This window comes from Labeo rohita, chromosome 20 (genome assembly GCF_022985175.1).
Source record: "Labeo rohita strain BAU-BD-2019 chromosome 20, IGBB_LRoh.1.0, whole genome shotgun sequence".
Lineage (NCBI taxonomy): Eukaryota > Metazoa > Chordata > Actinopteri > Cypriniformes > Cyprinidae > Labeo > Labeo rohita.
This window is the reverse complement of record NC_066888.1, coordinates 27749672-27773957: the sequence shown is the minus strand read 5'-3', so window position 1 is coordinate 27773957 and position 24286 is coordinate 27749672. Positions and strand designations below refer to the sequence as shown.

The 24286-nt window shown below is 36.7% G+C and overlaps 3 protein-coding genes across 19 annotated transcripts in view; all 3 read left to right on the top strand.

Annotated features, from left to right (window-relative positions):
* mark3b (MAP/microtubule affinity-regulating kinase 3b) overlaps window positions 1-5618 on the top strand; it is a 73089-nt gene extending 67471 nt beyond the window's left edge. For 7 of the 13 annotated variants that reach the window (XM_051139245.1, XM_051139251.1, XM_051139248.1 and 4 more), the window contains 2 exons: window positions 1584-1628; window positions 4098-5618. In XM_051139245.1, coding sequence (XP_050995202.1) covers window positions 1584-1628; window positions 4098-4443 — 391 coding nt within the window. In that variant the 3' untranslated portion in view covers window positions 4444-5618. The remainder of the gene's footprint in view (window positions 1-1583; window positions 1629-4097) is intronic. The other 6 variants (XM_051139253.1, XM_051139252.1, XM_051139250.1 and 3 more) reach the window with 2 other exon arrangements.
* Window positions 5619-7900: 2282 nt separating this feature from the next.
* Window positions 7901-13007, top strand: laptm4a (lysosomal protein transmembrane 4 alpha). Its single transcript, XM_051139260.1, has 7 exons — window positions 7901-8140; window positions 9116-9236; window positions 9378-9454; window positions 10102-10224; window positions 10331-10426; window positions 10512-10610; window positions 11903-13007. Exons 1-7 carry the CDS (start codon window positions 8015-8017, stop codon window positions 11975-11977), a joined length of 717 nt encoding a protein of 238 aa, XP_050995217.1. The 5' UTR covers window positions 7901-8014; the 3' UTR covers window positions 11978-13007.
* Window positions 13008-13212: 205 nt separating this feature from the next.
* On the top strand, window positions 13213-23625 carry matn3a (matrilin 3a). 5 transcript variants are annotated; one of them, XM_051139236.1, is made up of 10 exons: window positions 13213-13429; window positions 14099-15199; window positions 17194-17769; window positions 18652-18777; window positions 20630-20845; window positions 21031-21183; window positions 21415-21540; window positions 22624-22722; window positions 22962-23031; window positions 23107-23625. In XM_051139236.1, the coding sequence occupies exons 1-9, from the start codon at window positions 13273-13275 to the stop codon at window positions 23015-23017; spliced, it is 2610 nt and encodes an 869-aa protein (XP_050995193.1). In that variant the 5' UTR covers window positions 13213-13272; the 3' UTR covers window positions 23018-23031; window positions 23107-23625. The 5 variants fall into 5 exon arrangements, with proteins under 5 accessions (XP_050995193.1, XP_050995197.1, XP_050995194.1 ...); XM_051139240.1 differs by lacking the exon at window positions 14099-15199; XM_051139237.1 differs by lacking the exon at window positions 18652-18777.
* The last annotated feature ends 661 nt before the right edge of the window (window positions 23626-24286 follow it).

Below are 24286 nucleotides of genomic sequence, written 5' to 3'. Positions count from 1 at the left end.
TTTACTATTTAAAATAACTGTTTTCTATTTAATATTTTCAAATATTCTATTTTAATTTATTTCTGTGATACAAAGCTGAATTTTCATCATCATTACTCCAGTCTTTAGTGTCACATGATCCTTCAGAAATCATTCTAATATGCATTTATACAATAAAAATGCTGTAATATTGTGAAATATTATTACAATTTAATTTAGCTGTTTTTTTTAATTTTAATATATTTTAAAATGAAATTTTTTCTGTGATGCAAAGCAGCCGTTACTAGTTTTCAGTGTCACATGATCCTTCAGAAATCATTCTATTTTTTTTTCTGAATTATTTGATAAATAGAAAGTTCAAAAGAAAAGCATTTAATTCAAAAATTAGAAATTTTGTAACATTATAATTGCCTTTACTGTCAATTATGAGCAGTTTTGATGCATCCTTTCTAAATTAAATTATAAAATCTTAGTGTAGTGTAAATTGCTATTATTAATTGAAGAAACATTCCTAACAAGGAAAAGTGTTGCATGGTTTGGGGTAAGCTGTGCCGACAACAGCTTTCAGTCTCATTCTCATTATTTCATTTAATTGCACATACCCTGAAATATTCATTAATATGCTAAATAAATAATGAACATTAAATATTTATAATTATGAACATTAATTTCAACACTATATGTGACCCTGAACCACAAAACCAGTCTTAAGTAACACGGTTATATTTGTAGCAGTAGCCAACAATACATTTTATGAGTCAAAATGATCGATTTTTCTTTTATGCCAAAAATCATTAGGATATTAAGTAAAGATTATGTTCCATGAAGAGATTTAGTAAATTTCCTACTGTAAATATATCAAAACTTTTTGATTAATAATATGCGTGGCTAAGAACTTCATTTGGACAACTTTAAAGGTGATTTTTCTCAATATTTTGATTTTTTGCACCCTCAGATTTTCAAACAGTTGTATCTTGACCAAATATTGTCTTATCCTAACAAACCATACATCATGGAAAGCTTATTTATTCAACTTTTAGATGATGTATGAATCTCAGTTTCCAAAAATTGACGCTTATGACTGGTTTTGTGGTCTAGGGTCACATATAATTTCTTCCTGCTTCGAAAAAAGTCAGTAAAAAGAGTAAAAAGTGGCACAGCTTCCACCGCCCCACATTATTTCTTTTTAAGCAAATATCCGTCTTTTTTAATTATGAGAAAGCCCTTTCTTTTAAATCGTGTTTTGTATTTCTCACCAGACTAAATGAGCTCAGTTGGGTCCACTGCATGGAATCTATTTAGAACAGGAAGCTGAATCATAGGGTGCAGAAAGGGTATCTGTAATACCCTCTGTCTCCTCCTCTCCCATGTTATCTCTCCACACAGGTCAACTTTAAGTGCATGTCCAATATTCCTCTCCACTCACACAGGAAATTGTATCTGTTGTTGGCGAACGCTACATTGGCTTTGATATTCTCTCTCTCTCTTTTGTCCTAGGATGTCTGAAAAGCTAGTGTTGTCTTATCTTCCTTTCCTTAATCAGCTGGGTCTCAGATTTTCTTGCCTCTAAACTGTTTTTCTCTTTCTCATCCTGGTTTTTAAAGAGTGCCGACAGAATGCGATAGAAATGGGAGGTATGAGGATTCAAGGTGAGACAGGACATCTGGTTTTACAGTTCTGATTTTACACTATTATTTCCCATCTTTTCTTTGAGTTTTAGACTTAATCTAACTGTGTTGAGTAATTCTTTACAAACATACATAAACTGGCATCTGGCATAATTCAGTGAAGTTAAGTGAAGGCCGGTGAAGTTAAAATCTGTTGTGTGAATATTAATTTATTCTGATCTGTCACAAAGTCAGTAAGCATTTGTTTGCATTGAGATTTAGCTCTGTTGCTCTGCCCTCTTGTGGCAAAAAGAAGAAAGTACAACATGATTATTAGTGCTGTTCGCTAAGGCAAGAGTAAAGGTCATAGCACTATTGCTCATAGGTAGAGATAAGAGTTTGTTAAAATAGCAACACTGAAATCACTCCTAATACTTCAGCAACACTATGTAATATCATACAGTGGTTTTGCTGTCATCTTTGAATTTGGATTTGAGCTTGGAAATGTTTTATAGTTTAAAATCACTGCTCAAGACCAGTTTAGAGTATATTTCTTATTTTTGCACCCTTGGGTTGCTCACTGCACTTTTTCTGTATCTCTGCATGGTTATTTTTGTGTTCACTGCATGTCAAATGTGCTCTGGTGCCTCAGTGCATGATGTGTTGTCACTGAAAACAGTGAAACATTGTATAAGAACTTGTTTTTAGGTTAATTTACATACACCAGCATCTTCACTATGAACGTCTGAAAACTCCTACCAATGCAAGCTTGGTTTTAATACTGTTTTGTTCAAGAAGTGTCAATGAAATAGCAAAAAAAAAAAAATAACATTGTAGATGTTTTCAAATATAAAAGCTAGTGGCAGCCTAAAAAAAATGCAATAGGATCGTAAAAGGATTAGTTCACTTCCAGAATAAAAAAATTCCTGATTTACTCACACCCAGGATGTTCTAAGACATGTCTTTCTTTCTTCAGTCGAAAATAAATTGTTTTCTGAGGTAAACATTCCAGGATTTTTCTCCATATAGTGAACATAAATGGGAGCCAATGGGTTGAAGGTCCAAATTGCAGTTTCAGTGCAGCTTCAAAGGGCTCTACACAATCCCATCCAAGGATCAAGGGAACCTTATCTAGTGAACCGAACAGTCTTTTTTTTTATTTAAAAAAAAAAAAAAAAATATATATATATATATATATACAATTTTTAATAGGGCTGGGCGATATGGACAAAAAAATGATCTCAATAATTTTTTTATATCAAGCCGATATTGATTATTATCACAATAAATGTCACATTTTTATTTCTTTCAAGTTTAAAGGCAGATTTTTGCTCCAATGTGAAAGTTAATGTTAAAAACCAGAGAGTTAATTGTAGTTTTAAACTATTCTTTATGTTCAGAACATGTTTTTTTAATTCTTTTTTTCCTAACAAAATCAATTAAATGAATAAGAAAATGCCTCCCATTGAAGGCCACTATATGGAGAAAAATCCAGGAATGTTTTCCTCAAAAACCTGAACTTCTTTTCAACTGAAGAAAAACACATGTACATCTTAGATGAAAAGGGGTGAATGAATTAAAAGGAAATTTGAATTCTGGATGTCAACTAATCCTTTAAAGAAGTCCAAAAATTTACAGATAATTTACTCACCCCCTTGTCATACTAAATTTTCATGTCTTTCTTTCTTCAGTCGATAAGAAATTATGTTTCTTGAGGAAAACATTCCCAAATTTTTCTCCATATAGTGGACTTCAGTGGTGCCCACAAGTTTGAACTTCCAAAATGTAGTTTAAATGCAGCTTTAAATGGCTCTAAACAATCCCAGCCGAGGAAGAAGGGTCTTATCTAGCAAAACGATCAGTCATTTTCGAAACAAATTGACAATTCATATACTTTTTAACCTCAAACGCTCGTCTTGTCTAAGTCTGTGTGAACTTTTTTCTGGTTCAGTACGGTCAATACAATTAGGTTATGTCGAAAAACTCCCATCTCATTTTCTTTCTCAACTTCAAAATAGTCCTATATCACTGACGTTGAAGAAGAAAACAAGATGGGAGTTTTTCGACATACCCTAACTGTATTGACCCGAATTACACAGACTACGCATGTGCATTGCAGAGACGAGACAAGATGAGTGTTACAAAAAGTAAATAAATTGTAAGTTTGTTTAAAAAATGACTGATCGTTTTGCTAGATAAGACCCTTCTTCCTCGGCTGGGATCGTTTAGAGCCCTTTGAAGCTGCATTAAAACTACATTTTGGAAGTTCAAACTTGGGAGCACCACTGAAGTCCACTATATGGAGAAAAATTTGTGAATGTTTTCCTCAAGAAACATAATTTCTTATCGACTGAAGAAAGAAAGACATGAACATCTTGGATGACAAGGGGGTGAGCAAATTATCTGTAAATTTGTTCTATTAGTGGACTTCTCCTTTAATGTTATCATGTTCACACTTCCAAGTGAACTTCCTAAACACTTTCTCTGACCGTTTTCTCTTCTCTCCTGCAGTCGTAATGTGTCTGGGGATCAGAAAGAGGAACATAAAGACGCCAAACCCCGCTCGCTACGCTTCACCTGGAGCATGAAGACCACCTCGTCCATGGAGCCCACCGAGATGATGCGCGAGATCCGCAAAGTCCTGGACGCCAACAATTGCGATTACGAGCAGCGCGAGCGCTTCCTGCTTCTATGCGTCCACGGCGACGGCCACGCCGAGAGCTTGGTCCAATGGGAGATGGAGGTGTGCAAACTGCCCCGCCTCTCGCTAAACGGTGTGCGCTTCAAGCGGATATCAGGAACGTCCATCGCTTTCAAGAACATCGCCTCGAAAATTGCCAACGAACTGAAGCTGTAAGAAAAGAAAAAGTTGAAAATGTGAAAAAGCAGCAAAAAGGACTAAGGCACAAAACTAGAGTAATCAAGCTGTACATTCTTTTTGAACAAGTAGCAGATACAAGGATTGTTTTCCTTAAACACTTACAAAGTATGTACTGAAAATATTGTATAGAATCATGCCTTAGGCAATAATTTCCTGCATCTTTGAAGCATTATTAATATTATTATTGTCGTTATTGTTGTTATTATTATTATTATTATTATTATTGTGGGATGGTTTCAAACTGTAGGAAAACAATGACGGTTTCATTTCTGTTTTTTGTTTTGTTAATGCACTACTGCAGTAGGTGCCCTGTGGGGCCAAAAAATTAACACCAGTGACTGAAAATGTGTGTTTTAACCAGACAGACAGAAGAGGGACTGTTAATCGCTCCAGTATTTTTTTCTTTAGCGTTCCAGCCCTTGAATGCCAAACCAAAATGGCCAGCATTGATTTAGGAAACTGATTTGCACATTTCCCCTAAAAGCACCATGCATCTCCTATACATCCATTCCTCCACTTTCCCAACCCCTGTCCCTTTTCAGGATATTCCCACCTGTTGTTTTCTAGTCCTAGATGTGACTGAAGACGGACCGGATCCGACAGGTTCTGGTGCCAAGGAGGCGACTCACGTCCTCTGGAGCAAGTGCACTTCAGGAAACCTCACGGATTCAGACGGGCTACTGCAATGGAACGTTAAGAACGAGATCAGGAATGTTTTTCTTCCTGGTCTGTTTAAGTATTTAGTTTCTTTCTTACAAAGTGTTTTTTTAAACATCTGAGGAGATGACGAAACTCTCTCAGATGTTCTTGAAATGTCTTTGCTTTGGCTCCGGGCCCCCAGGGTGCACCGTAGAGTCATTCTGGGACAGAGTTCAGTTGAGAACTTTAACTTGCCGTTTCTAGGCTTCAGTATTCACTCCCATCCCTAAGAACCATCGGCACTGTTGTTTATTATTATTCTTATTTTGTTTTGATGTTTCTGTTCGTTTTTTGGAATGTAAATAATGTACCTTAGTTTTGCAGCAACGGCATATTGATATACTTTTTTTTTCTTTTCTAAGTCTGGCTGTGAGTCGGAAACTATGGAAATTAATGTAACTCATCACAGAATAAGGTTAATCAGTGTCTCCATTAAAACAACTGAAAATCAATGATTTGCAGAGTGGCTTTTTTGTACTCATTTTACAAGGCACAATTCAGACATAAATGTTCATTATCATTTGTTTTAACAGCTGAGGAACTTAAAATATATTTGGGAGTTTTACAAGATCTTCAGTGTCAGATATAAGGTCATAATTTACAGGTTTTTGGGATGTGAAATGTCCTGTGATTTCAAAAGGCTTGTTTTCAGCCTTTATGTCATGATGTTGTGATCTTATTATTCTGGGTCTCCAAGCATCAAGTCTTGGTCTGGATCTAGGTCTTGGTCTAATTCTGCTCATTTCCTCAACCACAGGTAATTTGCAAGAATCCGGTGGCAGTAAATGCTTACTTCACAACCATAAAAATGAGCTCAGGGATTCAGATGAATGCTGCAATAAATTCATTAAAACTGACAGCTTGTGTATAGGCTAGATCTTGATGGCATTTTTTTAAAAACAGTATAGGATGGAGTTCATCTATACACCAGAAATGATTTTCACTCAAGAAATTCCTAGAAAATTTCTATTATTTACATAGAAATGGCAAGCAATACACTGAATTAAACATGAAATTGTGAATTAAAAAGACTAACAATACTCTAATCATATTTATTCACAACTTACTACCAGATTTTTTGAGTAGTGTCTTCTGCTCACCAAGTCTGCATGTATTTGACCCAAAGTACAGCAAAAACAGTTTATATTTTTACTATTTAAAATAACGGTTTTCTATTTAAATATAATTTAAAATGGAATTTTTTCCTGTGATTTCAAAGCTGAATTTTTAGCATCATTACTCCAGTCACATGATCCTTCAGAAATCATTCTAGTCTGATTTGCTGCTCAAAAAACATTATTATTATTATGTTGAAAACAGCTGAGTATAATTGTTCGGGTTTCTTTGATTAATAGAAACTTAAGGAGAACAGCATTTATCTTATATAGAAATCTTTTGTAACATTATAAATGTCTTTATCATCATTTTTGATCAATTTAAAGCACCCATGCTAAATAGAAGTATTAATTTCTATAAAATTATACTGACTTCAAGCTTTTGAATGGTATAGTATATAATGTCATAAAAGCTTATTATTTCAGATAAATGCTGATCTTTGGATCTTTCTGTTGATCAAAGAATACTGAAAAAAATGTACTCAGCTGTTTTAAATATTGATAATAATAATAGTGTTTATTGAACAGCATATCAGCATATTAGAATGATTTTTGAAGGATCACTGAACACTGGAGTAATGTTGCTGAAAATGTAGCTTTGAAATCTCAGGAATAAATTATATTTTAAAATATTTTCAAATAGAAAATAGTTCTTTTAAGTAGTGAATTTTACTATTTTTGTTATACTTCGGATCAAATAAATACAAGCTTGGTGAGCAGAAGAGACTTATTTTAAAACAATAATAATCTTCAAAAACTTGACTGGTAGTGTATATTTAGAGAGAGAGACAAAAAAAATCAAATGGTTTTTTAAGATTATAAAAACCAAAACATAATTTAGTTAAACGAGTCCATACTTTAAATTCATATTAGCTATATTCTCCCAATTATACTGTTCGCAGTCACACATATAATTTTGAAAGCTGCTACTGTCTATCTCTGGTATATCACCTGATTCCTTACATAATTTCCAGCATCTTATCTATTATATAACAGCTCTTCAAACTCATAAAAGCTTTTCCGAGAAAAGCATCCAGCCCTGAACTTCCATGCGTTTGTCTACAGCTGGGTGCGTTCATGCACATCCTCCTCCTCCTGACCGATTTTTCCTTAAGGACCCACCAATGCAGTAATAAATATAAGCGCAGTCATGCGTGACAAAACTCTGACCACGTCCCATTTTCACGCGTGATCCGACTAGCCACGCCTCGTTTTCCACGCATGTGATGGATTAGTCAGTGATCTGCGCGAATCGGTTCGTTTAAAGAACCTATTCAAAATGAATCATATGTGAATAATTTCGTTTAAATATGTCTTTATATATGAACAAATCTATATAAACATATATGAATTGTTTGTATATGTATACGCATTTTTACAGTACGAGTTACGTTTGTAACGTTTCGCCCGATTGGTCAAGACGAGACGAATCAGTGCGATGCTCATTCGAGAATCACTCGGTTCAGTTCGACTCACGAATGATTCATTCTGTATGATTCCTGAATTAATTGCTCAGTCTGATTCAGACCACTTCAATGTGAACCGGTTCATCAGATGTATTCAAAAGAACCGACTCAAAAGAGCGATTCGGGAGTCGGGCATCGCTATGATTTAGCTTTGACCACGCCCCCATTGTTTCTCATCCATCAGGGGGAGTTGTGCCAGAAAGATCGAGCGCTGCGATTGTAGCTGGTGTTTTTGATAGGGGAGACTCGTCTCGTCTCTTTTTCTCGATGTTTCTTCAAAGCACCGAGAACGACATGCGATTCAAACCGTCTCGAGACCGACTGTACAGCGCCCGCTGCTGCGGCTGCTGTCACGTGAGGACTGGAACCATCATTCTGGGTACCTGGTACATGGTACGAGACGTAAAACATTCATTTTAAACAATCTTGTAATTTTAAACACAAATGAAATACATCAATAGCCTTTCCTCCCATTGTTTAGAGCCGTGTCTGTGTTTTAAATTCCGTCTGTGTGGATGTTTTTGCCTGGCTCTGCCGTATTAGCTCGATGTTAGCGACTGCTAGGCTAACTCAATGTTTTGAATTAGAACTATTAACAGATAAGACACGTAAACGTGATTAGACGTGCTAAACGTTTGTTAAACACGTTTTAAGAACATTATCTGTTTACTGAAGTTGAGTAATATGATGTGGCGATTGTTTTTAAGTGTTTATTTATCATTTGTTTGTAGACGGCTAATGAGCTAACTCAACGGCTAGCTGAGGCCGGAGGTTAAATTCGCTTAACTGTCATGGGGTTGAAGTTCAATTTGCGCGAAATATGTTTAGATGACGTAAATGACCTATAATTATATAGCTATTAGTATACATTAGAGGGTGACTTTATTTTAATGACTGGATTTAATAGTAATTAGGCTGTCGACTAGATTTTAAACAAACAAAACTCAACTAATAAACGATAATTTACTGTGGCTTGGCAAGATTTTTGGATAAATATTTTTGGATAAAATGGCACTGGCAGTAATAAATTAATCTGTCTTTAACTGCCAGTGTTAAATTTCATTGTAAATAATTGTATGCCAAAGACCTGGGTGTTTCCAGAAAACCAGACCAAATGTTTCCATTTATGACTGGCTGGCTTTAATTTCAGCCGATTATTTTTAATTACATATTCTTAGTAAAGAATGTGAAGCAAATGTTTTAAAACCTTGACCTCTTTTTTCCTTCTGAATGGCAATAATAAAATCTCCAAGAAGTCACATGACACAGTGAATTATCAGACTTTCGGTTTTATATGTTAGGCTATTTAAATATTATGTCCTACTATCTCACCTATACGTTCTTTACTAATATAATCTCTTTCCAAAGGTGGTGAACCTGTTGATGGGTATTCTGTTGACTGTGGCAGTAACACACCCTGAGAACGTCCCTACTGTTGATCTGCAGTATGAAGTTATTGAGCATTACTTTGCCTCAGACAGGATGTCAGGTACATTCATTAGATATTTTCTATAATTAAATGCTGTAAATCTGTATTTAGTATTAATAATACAGTGCCGTATAATTGTACTTTTGAGCTAATTATATATATATATATATATATATACACAACTTGTCTTTTACCCCACAGAGAATGCTTGTGTGGGCTTTGCCATCTCTCTCCTTATGCTCACCATTAGTGCCATGATGGTGTATGGAGCCATTACTGTAAGTTTCTATAATTTGGTACATCTGTGCTATTTGTTAATTATTTTATGTTGAAAAATAAATAAATAAAATATATTTTTTGGCACCATATAATGCAGTACTATGTTAAACATTATAAACATTCTTTCACAGTTAAAGGCATTACAATGAAATTATTCAGTTTGATGGGGTCATGTTTTCTAGAATAGAATAATACATTTCACCTCTGTGTTCATCTGTACTTCACAGTCTTGCTTGAAGTCATCTTTATAAAACAGGTTGGATCTGTGAGCTTTTCTTGTATAGTAGCTTCTGCTGTCAGTGCAGTGCATCATTTGCCATACCTGATCTTTTTACCTCGAGTGAAATTTAGCTTTAATTGTGTTTTAAACCCTGAGTATCCCCTGACTGCAAATTTTAAGCCTCATAGGCGGTGAAATGCTGTTCCAGTAGAGTCATGGCCTTGCTAATAACTCCCTTTCCATGTTAAGTAATTTCTAAGCTTAGTTATTCAGTACAGCTTCTCGTATTAGCTTAAAAATTGGATGATTCAGTATTCCCTGGAGTCTCACAGATTTGCATCAGCATAAAAATGGTGAGAAACAGTCTAAAAATGAAAGGGAGAAATCCAGCTCATGACATGACTGTTATTTTTCCCTCTCGCACAGAATCGTGATGGCTGGCTCATCCCGTTCTTTTGCTACCAGCTGTTTGACTTTGCGTTGAGCTGCCTGGTGGCCATCAGCTCCCTCACGTATTTGCCCAGAATCAAGGACTACCTGGACCAGCTGGTCAGTCTGCCCTCTCCTGCCACTGCTGAGCGCCTGTCTCTAGAGCCTCTGACACCAGAGGTTAATGCAAAAACACTTAAATTAAAAATATCTCTGTCTCTTCTAGCCGGACTTCCCTTACAAAGACAACCTGCTCTCTCTGGACTCCAGCTGTCTCCTCCTGTTTGTGCTCATCTTCTTTGCCATTCTAATTGTCCTCAAGGTAGATATATGAACCTCAACTGATTTTTCAGATGCGTTTTATATATAAGAGACAGATTATTGTAGTCTGTTATTTGTTTTTTCAGGCCTACCTGATCAACTGTGTTTGGAACTGCTATAAGTACATAAACAACAGGAACACTCCAGAGATTGCCGTCTATCCTGCTTTTGAGACCCCACCTCAGGTATGTCCTTTTTTTATTCTTGGTTACTTGGAGCTGAAAAGATAATATGTGACCCTGGACCACAAAACCAGTCATAAGGGTAAATTATTGGAAAATGAGATTTATTTATCATCTGAAAGCAAAAACAACAAGGTTTCTGTCGATGCATGGTTTGTTATAATAGGACAGTATTTTTCAGAGATACAACTTTTTGAAAATCTGGAATCTGAGGGTGCAAAAAAATCTAAATACTGAGAAAATTCCCTCTGATTTGTCCAAATGAAGTTTTTAATAATGCACATTACTAATCAAAAAGTTTTGATATATTTGCAGTAGGAAAATATACAAAATATCTTCATGGAACATGATCTTTATTTAACTTCCTAATGATTTTTGGCATAAAAGAAAAATTGATCATTTTGACCCATACAATGTATTTTTGGCTGTTGCTACAGATAAACCTGTTCTACTTAAGACTGGTTTTGTGGCCCAGAGTCACATATTAAATTACAATATTGTAATTAGAAAAAATATAATATTAGAATTAGAGAAAATATAGTAGTTATTAAAAATGACAAAGTCAACAACAACAACAAGCACTATATCATTACCAGGCTTTATACTTTATACATTCAGACTTGTATAAATTAAAAAATGTAAGTCTGAATAATATGTTGGTGGTTTTGTGTACAGTTCATAAATATACATGATTCTGAAGAAAAAATGTTGGTCTTTGTGCACAGATGTTATTTTAGTATTGTTTATATACTGTTATAGAATAGAGTTTATTATTTTAATATGAATATAACATGAATATATATATAGTATGAATATAAAGCTAATATGAATTAGTTGTTGTTGTTGTTGTTTTGTATTTTTATGTATCTTTAATAATAAGTTTTAATGATTTTTAGTACTTCGTTGTTAAAGCAGCATTTCTAATTTTTAAATTCACATTTTTTTATCTAATGTTTATATTTAATTTCAGCTCTATTTAAAACACCGTAAATGTTTTAGTTAACAGTAACAACACTGATCTGTTCTGTACAATGATTTCATTTTTGATGGTGTTTTATTTGGAAGAGGAGAGTGTCTTAACCTCTTTCAGTAGTCAAATGCAGCAGCTTAAAATACACCATTCACTCTGTTTCATTAGAGGGCACTCTTTGCCTCCAAAAGAGGTTTTGAGCAGTTTTCCTCAACAGAGCTGTATCGTTTTGGTTTGCTTCAACAGCAAAGTGTGTCGTGTAGTCTTCTTCAGATAAATGAGTACAGATTGGTTTCATCTTAATGGCATCTTCTCTTTATCATAGTACATCCTTCCCACCTATGAAATGGCCATGACAATGCCAGCAAAGGAGCCTCCTCCTCCTTACATGCCAGCTTGAATTCCCCTGACTGGTTTCTTCAGTAAAAGCCAGTGCAGACACCCATCTTTGCCTTTCGATCCTGCCTTCCATTCCAACACATGGAGGGCGTTTAGACTCCCAGCATCCACTCATCACATCAGCAGCTTACATATTTGCATAGACTTATCCATGCCTATTTCTTTCGCATGACTCTCGTAACAGCTCATCACTGCAGATCTATTTTTGTAAAACTATAGAAAAACGGTTGAAGCGGCATGGTGTCGGGGAAGAGATCGGTTGTGGCAAGACTTATTTTAATTACTTAATGTTGTATCTGAGATATGAAATGCCATTCTCTTCTGTGGACATCATGACTCGGGCTCTGCAATAAATTGTGCTTATGACAGAGTTATATAGTTCATAGTCAATCACTAATGAAATGATTCTGAGATGGGGCAGGTAATCTGCTGTTTGACATTTTTACCAATGAAAGCTTTCACTTTACTTGCCACCTTGAGATCTTTATTTTTCCATGCTTTTTAATGCTGTGTTTTTTCCTGATAGTAGAAGTATTGTGAAAATCAACATTGCCCTACAACTTGATAGGGCATTTGCATCTAGAATCACCTTGGCTAAGAAATCTGTTTTGCTAGATTAAAAATCTGTTTAGACAATCCAGTGTGATGGTTAAAATCTATATTTTTTCCATTGTGTACTTTATAGTGGACGTAAGACTTTCATCCTTTCAAAAGTGAGAGCTCAAAGCACTTTTTATCTTGTTTATATAATTAGTGTGTGTGTGTGTGTGTGTGTGTGTTTTCCATCCATTGAACCATTGTGCGCCATCATGTTAGCAGCCGTCACAGTGATCTGTTGTCATGGTAACTACTGGGTAATGCTGGTTAACACGCAAGAGGAAACCTTATATGAACGACAATGATATAGAGTTAAAAAAGGAAACCGCTAGTGCTGTATAAATCAATGGATGCATGTTATTTTATTTTGTGGTCTGTTTCTTTTCTTGTACATGTTCTGTAATCTAATTACTTCAATAAACATTTCAAAACAATGCATCTGCCATCAGACTTTTTTTTTTTTTTTTTTTTTTTTTAACTCCAACGTACATTTGGTTCAATAGTACTACTTAATATGCCGCCTCCTAGAAATTTGAGGTGGGACTACCCCTTCTGTATTTGGATTGGACAAAAATCTGACACGTTTCATGTCAACCCTTCAAATGTGGAGTCTAGGATGCTGTAGGAATCATACTGGTGTCAGTTAGCTGAGAAGACCGCACGCCAACTTGAAACAGACTTGAGAAGAACGGAGAAACAATGAAGTCCTTCATTGGGAGTTTGGTTTATTGCCTCTCTCTTCTGCTGGTCGATCTCTGTGAATCCTATGACTTTAATAATCCATCCCACATTTTAGCTCAAAGTTACGCACAAAGAAGAAATCAGGCACTTCCACATCGGACACTGAACCCAGCAGGTAAGTTTCTGATCTTTAACCTCTTTCTAAGTTCTAATGTTTGCATTGTATCTTGAACTGCATCACTGCAATGGAACAGTTATGGTTTCATTATTTTCCTTGATGCACTACAAAAATTATTTGTTGAACTTGTGCATGCTGTAACAAGAATATGAATGTAATGAAATTTCTTGTGAAATGCACAATGTTAGAAATTTGTCTAGTGCATTTTTTTTATAGCAAAAGTGAAATAAAATACATCCACACTGAAGCACTGAAAGGATAGTTCAACCAAAACGTGATCAACCTGTATGATTTTCATTTGTGGAACACAAGATATATATTTTGAAAGATCTCTTGTCCAAACAATGAAAGTCAATGTGGTCCAAAGTTGATGGACCCCAATGCTCTTCAAAAATCTTATTTTGTGTTCCACAGAAGATACAAATACATAGAGGTTTGGAATTAATAAAAGATGACAGTATTTATTTTAGTGAAATTGAACTATCCATTCAAGTGCATGAATGCTACAAAAAGGCATTTGTGTAATATCTAAGTGGCATGTATTGTAAAATGTTTCAATAAATTGAAATAAGGGCATGTGTTGCAAACAATGCCAATTGTATTTGTTTGTCTGACTTTGTGTTTGGCTAATTTCCTGTTCCACTTCAACCTTCTGATGGTCCATAGTATACAGGAGTAAATACTGGTTAGATGGACCTGATCATCCTAACAAACAGAGGAGGAAGATTTTGCCCCATCTTATCTCAGTAGCTTATCCAGGACCCACAGCTCCTTCTCAACCCAAAGTTTATGACTGGTTCAAAGACATACCAACCACAAAGGTGCATAATACAAATAATGACCAATCTCCACCTGAGGCACGCACGCAGCTGAGAGGTGAATGGGCACCAATAGTTTGCCGTAAAGTTCAAGATCCAAAACAAGCAGTTGTAGCTACAGGAGAATCAGGGGAAAGTACAGATGTGTCAACTGCGGTGTCAAATCGACCACTTGTTGTTCCACAACAACCATATGTAGGTTCAGAACAATCAGTGGTTCTTCCAGAGCAATCAGCAAATAACCAGCCAACCATTCCGAAGGCTGCTCCCGAGACCTTGGCAGCCTCTTTGAATCTCTCCCAACCTCAGAAACCTATACCACAATCCTTGTCAACATTGGAGCAAGAACCAAATTCACAAGGCACCTTACCCCAATCCATTCCAGCCTCTACCATGACACCAGAGGCATATCCTCAAAGTTTCTTCTCTGAATCCCTGCCAACATCCACACTTACACCAGAGACATACTCCCAGAGCACTTTATCCCCACCCTTGCCAAAGTTCACCTATACTAGAGAGCTATTTCCTCAAAAAATCCCATCCCAATCTGAGTTAGAGCCATATGACCACAGTGCCTTCATGGAATCCCTGCCAATATCCACACTGATACCAGAAACATATCCCCAAAGCACTTCACCTCAGCCTGTCCCAATGTCCACTCATAGATCAAGTCCATATTCCCAAAAGATCTCCCAATCCATGTTAACATCCACACTGATGCCAGAGACAAATCCCCAAAGTGCTTTGCCTCAGCCTGTCCCAGTGTACACTCATAGATCAGGGCTATTTTCTCAAAAGATCTCATCCCAATCCCTGTCGACATCTAGTTTGACACAAGAGGCACATCTTCAGATCGCCCCAACAATGTCTACTGTGCCACAAGAATCATTACCAGAGGCGCCAGGCAGGATTATTACCCACAGCAGGATAGACATCACAGGGAGGACAGGTATAATTCCATGTACACTGTACTTCTTCGTTTAACCCTCCATCTTCATGCTGGGGTATCTAATCCTACTCCTGGAGGGAAATATCCTGTAAAGTCTAGCCAAGGTTTTCCTAAATCTTGCACTGGAGGGCCACTGCAGAGTTAAGTTCCAACCCTGATCGATTCACCTACCTGTGAATGATCCTAAAGACATTTGTTGGCATGCTCAGGTGAGTTTGATTAGGGTTAGAGCTAAACTCTGTAGGACAGTAGATCTCATGTACCAGATTTGAGGATCCCTGGTCTAGCCCCAACACACCTGCCTAGAAGTCTTTAGTACAGGGATAGGCAACGTCGGTCCTGGAGTGCCGATGTCCTGCAGAGTTCAGCTCCAACCCTGAAAAAAATCCTTACCTGCCTGAAGCCCTAGTTATTCTGAAGACCTTGATTCGCTCAATCTGGTCTATTTGATTAGGGTTGCAGCTAAACTCTGCAGGACAGTTGCACTCCAGGACTGCCGTTGCCTATCCCTACTTTAGTAATTCTGAAGCCCAGGGCTGGGCAACGTCAGTTCAGGAGGGCCACTGTCTTGCAGAGTTTAGCTCCAATCCTAATCAAACACACCTGAACAAGCTAATTAATGTCTTTAAAATCACTAGAAAGATGTAGGCAGGTGTGTTTGATTAGGGTTGGAGCTAAACTCTGCAGTACAGTGGCACTCCAGGACCGCCTTTGCCTATCCCTGCTTTAGTAATCCTGAAGACCAGGGCTGGGCAACTTTGGTCTTGGAGGGCCTCTGTCCTGCAGAGTTTAGCTTCAACCCTCATCTAACACACCTGCCTGTAGCTTTCTAGTGATAGCTCAGGTGTGTTTGATTAGGGTTGGAGCTAAACTCTGCAGGACAGTGGCCCTCCAGGACCGAAGTTGCTCAACCCTGCTGAAGACCTTGATTAGCTGGTTCAGGTGTGTTTAATCAGGATTGGAGCCAAACTCTACAAGGATGCGTTTCTCAAAAGCAACTACGGTTGCAAGTTCAGTCGTTACCAATAGTTCTATGAAACTAACTATGTGCTTTTGGGAAACACACCCCACGACAGTGGCACTCCAGGAGCAGGAATGGACACATTTCATTTACAAGCAGTAGAGATCTTAGGGTTTGTTTGTTTTAGAGTTGGACAAAGCAAAATGACATTAAGGGCCCAGTTATCCTTAGACTTGGCTTATTCCTGTTATAGGGTAGCTTTTTATACTCCAGAGGCATTCTAGTATTCCAGTACGTTGAAGTATGTCATTTTGCTGAGATCCAATGGGATTTGTTTTAGAAGTACTTTTAAAAGTGGCCACATTCATTTCTTAGTTAACTGATTAATGGTGCTTTTTCACTGCGTGGTACGCCTCGGCTCTGCTTTTTCCATTGCAGTTTAGTACCACTTCAATGTGGGTGTGATTATAGATGATTGTTATACTTGCACCACAACCTCGTCTACTGACCACTATACAGCTATTCCTTTTTTCAGGTTGCGTGCGATGGTCGTTTAAAGCAAGTCGTTTAAAAAAAGTTGTGAGCAATGATACTGCGGTGGTTGTTGCTGACCATTTAAATCTAGCATTTGGTGTTTGGTTTGGTGTTTTTGTTGCAAATCCAGTGACGCTTCTAGTGATGATTCTCTCTGACCAATCAGTGATCTGCAATGTTTAAATGTCACATTTTAGCACGCCATCACTTGGAATCTCAACCAAAAAAAAAGTACCAGGTATTCTACATACAAAAGTAAGCCGTACCAAGCCATACCATGCAGTGCAAGTGCCGTAACTGACTAAGCCTTTTGTTTGCATGCAAAGAATATGCTTTACTCACATTTACCATTCCATTGTGTCAATCCATATACCGTCAACTCTAAACCTTGTTGTTTTATTAATCCTTTAATGAACTAGTACTCCAGTCTTCATTATATCTCATTGACATTGCATAAGAAAACTTCTGAAGTGCTTAACAATCTCTGCTCAACTCTCAGCAACAGATTCGCAATGTAGGAGCCGCCCACTGGACCTGGTCTTCATCATTGACAGCTCACGTAGCGTGCGTCCAGGTGAGTTTGAGAAGGTCAAGATCTTCCTGGCTGACATGGTGGACACTCTTGATGTTGGCCCCGATGCCACACGTGTCGCAGTGGTGAACTACGCCAGCACGGTCAAAATTGAGTTCCTGCTGAAAAACCATCTTACGAAGGACACTATAAAGCAAGCCATCAGCCGCATTGAACCCTTGGCGGCAGGAACCATGACTGGTATGGCCATCAAGAAAGCCATGGATGAAGCCTTCACTGAAAAGTCAGGAGCACGGCCTAAATCGAAGAACATCTCGAAGGTTGCCATCATTGTCACCGACGGACGTCCTCAAGACCAAGTCGAAGATGTGTCGGCTGCAGCACGGGCTTCTGGGATTGAGATTTACGCAGTCGGAGTGGACAGGGCTGACATGCGGTCACTGAAGCTCATGGCCAGCAATCCGCTTGAGGACCATGTGTTCTACGTGGAGACCTACGGTGTCATTGAGAAGCTCACCTCAAAGTTCCGGGAGACATTGTGCGGTAGGGTCAATGCAAAAAAGGGGAGATGGGGCTCTTTGTCTTTCCTTTTTAGAAGATACATCTCAGTCCTTGGAGGTGGGTGATGATTCATTCTCTGGAAAACAGCTGGGTCTGAATACCAAATTTAGGAATGTAGTTTACATCAGACATTAAATACAATTCAACATTCATCACGATCATTTGAAATTCCAGCTTTCTTGTTTTCCAGAAGTTTGAATCATTGGTTCGCAACACATTCTGAATGAAATCTTTCAGTATGTGAGAGCTAAAAAAAAACAAAGTCCACCGATCATTCAAAGAAGCATTCTTCTAAGTTTGGCTCTTTTGAATGCTTTGAATAAGCTAATATTTGTGCTTTGCATCCTATTTTTGTGGAATGAAAGTCTTGGAATGGAATGCTTTTGGTGTTTAATATTGTCAGTGTCTTTTCACAGTTGTTTTATAAGTGTGTACTTCAAGTATGTTTTTCATAGAAACCTCTTTGAATATTTGACTGTTTGTGGATAATTACAATTGTTTGTCTTTTTCAGGGCAAGAGTCGGTCTTTTGGACATTAAAATTGCTCAAGTGCTGCGCTAGAAAAGTGCTTGCTAGTTATGTACAAATGAATTGCTTAGTGCAGCTGTCAGCTAGTACCATAACATGCTGATATTAATGCTAAATGCTATGCAAACTAAGGGCATTATAATTTGAGTAATTTTATCACATAAGACCCTAAAAAGTGTCTTTAAAGAACTTTACGGACATTTAGTAAAAGTCTTTTTTTTCTCTCTAAAAACTAAAGCAATTTTTTAAAAGAGATTCAGATAGTTGCTTGCCCATAAACTTACTCTTGCTAGAGTGGCCTCATCACTCCAGTCGAGTAACGAAAGCTTGTTCCAGGTATGGACGCCTGTGCAATGGGACATGACTGTGAGCACATATGTGTCAGCAGTGGCTCCTCCTTTTACTGCAAGTGCCGGAAGGGCTATATTTTGAACGAAGACCAGAAAACATGTTCCCTAAAACGTAAGAGCCAGCAGATTATGCTAACCGCTTTACTTTAGATTTTGAAGACATACTTAGTACAAACATATTTGATTTCCTCTAACAGTAACTAATTTAAGCTTAACAGTAGAGAATGCTGACATTGCAAGAATGCTTGCAATCCTATTTAACTAACTTGTTTAGCTAGCAATTGCTTGCCAGCTTTTTACGAGTTCTGATTGTATTACTTGATATCATATGATATCATTCATTTTATTGTGTGTGCTAAGTTACATGAACATGTAAACTCTGTTCTAAAACCTAGTGAGCTGCTATGCTTAATGCAAACTCACAAGTGATGTATTTACAACACTTTGTCTATTTTTATTAATTTAATGTATCAGTGCAGTGCTGCCTTAGATTTTGGCCAGAATTCCATTTTAGAAGGCACCGTAATCTTGTAGCTGATATTTTGGCTACAGCCTTTGCACTTGATAGAAGTTGTTAATTTACTCACCCCCATGTCATCCAAGATGTTCTTTCTTCAGTCAAAAAAAGTGAAGGTTTTTGAGGAAAACATTCCAGGGTTTTTCACCATATAGTGCACTTCAATCACGCATGCCTGACAAAGGTCGAAAGTACCAACGGAAGTGCAAGATGAGCATTTGTGGTTAAAAAGTATATACATTTGTGTTTTTTTTTTTTTTTTTAAGCAAATGACCAATCGTTTTGCTAGACAAGACCCTTATTCCTCGGCTGGGATCGTGTAGAGTCATTTGAAGCTGCACTGAACTGCAGTTTGGACCTTCAACCCATGGGCCACTATTGAAGTCCACTATATGGAGAAAATTCCTGAAATGTTTTCTTCAAGAAAACGTAATTTCTTAGCGACTAAAGGAAGACAGACATGAATATTTTGGATGACATGGGGGTAAGTAAATAATCAGACAGTTTTCATTCTGGAAGTGAACTACTTCTTTAAGGTACCTTGTTTTGAGCCAGCTCACTAAGTTTTGGAACAGAGCTGTAATTTAGCTAAATGTGTGCAATGTAATTATTTTTTGTCCTACAATCCAGCAGCTGAATTCTGGAATTCTAGCCACTGATTCAACCCATTCAAAATCACTGTTGAATTACCGTGGACTTTCTTGTTCTGTACTGTTTCCTTGTTAAAACAGTATAGCAATAACATCAGTGTCAGTGTTGCTGTTTGTCTGAGACAGATGACAAATCATAGCTACATTTTTAGAGACAGACTGTATTTTATATGAGACAATTAGAGGTATATTGAAAATTAGTTCATTAATAGGATTTTTGACTTATTCAGTAAAACAGTTGTAGGAATTGTTAAAACAAGAGATGTTTACTTGAAAAGCAACACTGCATTAAATACTAAGACTTGTTTTCAGTGTGTATTTTGTCTTACTGCACTGGCTTCATCTTACTATTTTTAACTTGTTTTACTTAAAATGTATGGGGAAAAATCTGTCAGTGCAGTAAGGCAAGATATATTTGTATTACATATACAGCATTTTAAGCAAATAAGTCTTAATATATTAGGTAGTCTTGCTTCCCAAGTAAATGTAATATGTAAAAAGAAAACTTGGGGGAAAAACTTGCTGAGAATAAGATTATTTGCAATGCAAAGCTTTTATTTTTCCAATTATTTCCAATATTGTCATTCATGAGTCAGTGTTAGTATTAAATTTGTTTATGACCTAGAAACAGATGATAAGCTTGTCTATGATGACATTTTCCACTGTTTTACACACCACTTAATGAATCCCAAAAGCCTTCAATGGAAAATCCCAGATGTTTCACTTGTTTGTTTTTAAGGAAATTACCTTGCACAGTATTGCCAGTGTTACTGTAGATGTCTTATGGCTTGTTCCAGACATGGATGCCTGTGAAATGGGACACAGCTGTCAACACATTTGTGTGAGCAGTGGCAACTCGTATCACTGCAAATGCCGCTCAGGGTTTGTCTTGAATGACGACATGCGAACATGCTCCATTAGAGGCGCTGGCGCTTACGGACATGGTGACAGTGTACACAAGGGTGACCGAAAGAAAAAGAATGAAGGCAACCAAAATGGTGAAGGTAGTGCGAGTAAGTTTTGATCAGAAATGACTCCATTCATGTCATTTTGTGATCTAAAAATCATCAAATTATATCCCATCAAGAATTAGACCTAGCTTTGATCAGATTGCTATTAATATTAAAGAAATTTTAAATTTGAAACAGTGGATATTCTGAAGTCCTTCACATTTAGTCGACAATGTGGATTATTTCAGGTGTGAATGCCTGTGCGTTGGGCCACGACTGCCAACACACATGCGTCTCCAGCGGTTCGTCATATTACTGCACGTGTCCTCCTGGCTTTGTTTTGATGCAGGACAAGAAATCATGTTTCAAAGCCAGTGACGCTGATGGTGATGGTAGTGCCAGTGAGTTTTCTGCTTTAGGCTTTCATGAATGGTACTGCTACCATACCATTTTATGATAGGTTTCTGTAGCTAGCTTAGTATTCTGTAAATATGTTTTGTTTTGTGGAGAATTTTACATAATGGTGAATAAATAGAGCTATGATATGATTTAGTTATTAGTATTTAGTATTGTATGTCACGTCCTGCTAAAATTTGTTCGCTTCAGGGCTTTAGAGTTTTAACTTATTGCAGGTCTGGACTACTGTGCGCTGGGTCATGAATGTGAACACGTTTGCGTCAACGATGATGCTTCCTATCACTGTGAATGCCACCAGGGTTTTGTGTTGCAAGAAGACAAGAAATCATGTTCCAAAAAAAGTAAGCGCTCAGAGAGGAACTATTCAAACATATATTTTCTGTAACAATCCACTTTATGCGCAGTGGCCACCAATAATACCTACAAAAATATTTTATAAATACCGAATCTACTGGCCATCAAAAAATCAAACAAGCGCCACTAAAACACGATGATACAGTTTTCTTACATGTGTGACCCTGGACCACAAAACCAGTCATAACGTTTTTTTTTTTAAAACTGAGATTTACACACCACTTGAAAGCTAAATAAATAAGCTTTCCATCAATGTATGGTTTGTTAGGATATGACGATATTTGGCCAAGATACAACTATTTGAGAGAGAATCTGAGAGTGCAAAAAAAAGTAAATACTGAGAAAATCGCCTTTAAAGTTGTCCAAATGAAGTTCTTAGCAATGCAAATTACTAATAAAAAATTAAGGTTTAAAATATTTACAGTAGGAAATTTACAAAATATCTTCATGGAACATGATCTTTACTTAATATCCCAATGATTTTTGGCATAAAAGAAAAATTTATAATTTTGACCCATACAATGTATTGTTGGCTATTGCTACAAATATGCCTGTGCTATTTATGACTGGTTTGTGGTCCAGGGTCACATATAGGATGTTCAAATATATTTTAATGTGTTTCTAATGTTTGAAAGAAGTCTTTTATGCTCACCAAGGCTGCAATTATTTAATTAAAAATAAATAAAAAGCATATTACTTTATTTTAAAAGAATGCTTTAATCTATTCCTGTGATGGCAATGCTGAATTTGTTTCAGAAATCATTAATTATTGTAAATTGGAGTCACTAGGGAAAGCTTCATCTGTCGGTGTCTTGTAATTTCTGACATGTTGAGTCAGCTGAACACTGATTCAACATCGATGTAAACTCATAATATGTAACACTCTCACAATGTTGTGAGAAATTCAGAAAAGTACAACATTGCATAAACTGTGTTGAAAAGTGTTACATATTTGCTAAGAAACTTTCACTTTGGGGTTGGGGGGTAAGATAATTTGATCTGTATTTATCCCTAATCCAAATTACCCTTTGCGAGGTATTTCTGTGATGTTTGTTGTTTGTGATGTGAAGAGGTGAAAGTGGAGATCGTTCAGGACCCTTGCATGTGTGAGGCTCGCCTGGCTTTCCAGAGGCAGACACAAACCTCCCTACAGGACCTCAGCACCAGACATATCCTTTCTAAGTCCTGAAACGAACTTTTTCCTGATTTAGTTTGAAATAAAATCCAGCATTAATAACATTCATCAATTAAGCTTAAAGTTCACTGTAGCCTTCAGTGGAATGCAATGCAGGTCATCATTCTTAAAAGAATAATTCACGCCAAAATCCTTTAAAAAGCTTTATGAATTTTATATTTGCTTCTGGAAACCAGGTAAATCAAACCCCTTTGACCTTAACAGTCGTTATACTTGCTGCTGTCATAAGAAAGGTTGAGCAAATGGAAAACATGCTGGGACGCATGTAACAGAGCAGTTCTTGGTAAGTATTGATTCTCTTACATGATTTCTAATGATTAAACATTTAAAAATGTACATCTTCTCTTCTGTTCATCAGGGTCAACATGTTCTGTGAACTTTCAGTGATTACTGGAGTGGATATGGAGCACTAGACAACAAGACTGCTTCTGTTTCATCACTGAAGCCACATTGATCATATGTGAACCTCTTTATGGCTTTAAAAATGGATCACAGTGGCTGATTTTCAGATGATGTTTCTTAAACCACATGTTCACAAATGTTCACAGACCCCCAAAAAATGAATATTAACCATATCCAAATATTAATTCATATTAATAAGAGTATAAAGAGAATAAATCATGCATGAAGCTGGAACGTATGTATAATGATGTTCTTTTGCTCCCCAGAAATGGTCAAAAGAATTTTTTTATTTAAATAGACTAAATTATACAACATATTGTAACCAATTTTACTATGGGTCATTATCAAAGGAATATTTTTATTGCTTATGTTTATGTCAAAGAACCTTGTGTAGACTCCCATGTATGCTGTTAAAACTAAAATAAAGACATATTGTAGTCTACAATATTTATAATCAAGCAGTTATATTCATTATATTAAAACCTGAAATACTTTTAATCCACAGTCTCAAAGTCTCTTTTTCCAGTTCATATTTGTTTTGATTTCATAACACACAGCGTACTGAAACAGTACAGACATCCCTATAGAAATCATCTTCACATAGTTCAGCTAGACAGACTATAGGTTTAACAGTAAGATGTGAAGAACTTGTCTGTCTGCAACCACTGTGAGATGTGCTTGAATCAATATCTCAACCATAACAGACCAACTGTAGACTTTCAGTCTAGCCGTTGACTAAATATAATCATATAATCATTCGCCAGGTGAACTGTACAAAAACATGTTCTTGAGATTTCCCTGGTCAGGATATTCATCTATTTTATCCCACATATATGCTATACAAACATTTGAACATCCTACAGATACAGACAGATATCATCCCAAATCCTATCTAAATCGATTCACAGCCTAGCTAAATTGGAGCATTTTCAATAACAACATCAGCTGATATTTCTCCATCACCTGTTAAAGCAAACAAAGAAAGTAGGAGATGAAATAAAATGATGAGAGATCAGGACTGTTCAAGGCTCTGCTCACATTAGACTTCAATGTAACGTGTTAATTCTAACAGCAAACACCAATATTTGGGTCATGGGGGGGAATATGAGAGAGAATATGAGGTCTTGAAGTTCACT

Coding starts and splice junctions, on each gene's coding strand:
- laptm4a (XM_051139260.1), top strand. CDS start 8,015: ATGTTTCTTCAAAGCACCGAGAACGACATGCGATTCAAACCGTCTCGA. Junction 9,237..9,377: donor TGCCTCAGACAGGATGTCAG/GTACATTCATTA, acceptor TTTACCCCACAG/AGAATGCTTGTGTGGGCTTT. Junction 9,455..10,101: donor TGGTGTATGGAGCCATTACT/GTAAGTTTCTAT, acceptor CCTCTCGCACAG/AATCGTGATGGCTGGCTCAT.
- matn3a (XM_051139236.1), top strand. CDS start 13,273: ATGAAGTCCTTCATTGGGAGTTTGGTTTATTGCCTCTCTCTTCTGCTG. Junction 20,846..21,030: donor AAATGGTGAAGGTAGTGCGA/GTAAGTTTTGAT, acceptor GGATTATTTCAG/GTGTGAATGCCTGTGCGTTG. Junction 21,184..21,414: donor TGATGGTGATGGTAGTGCCA/GTGAGTTTTCTG, acceptor AACTTATTGCAG/GTCTGGACTACTGTGCGCTG.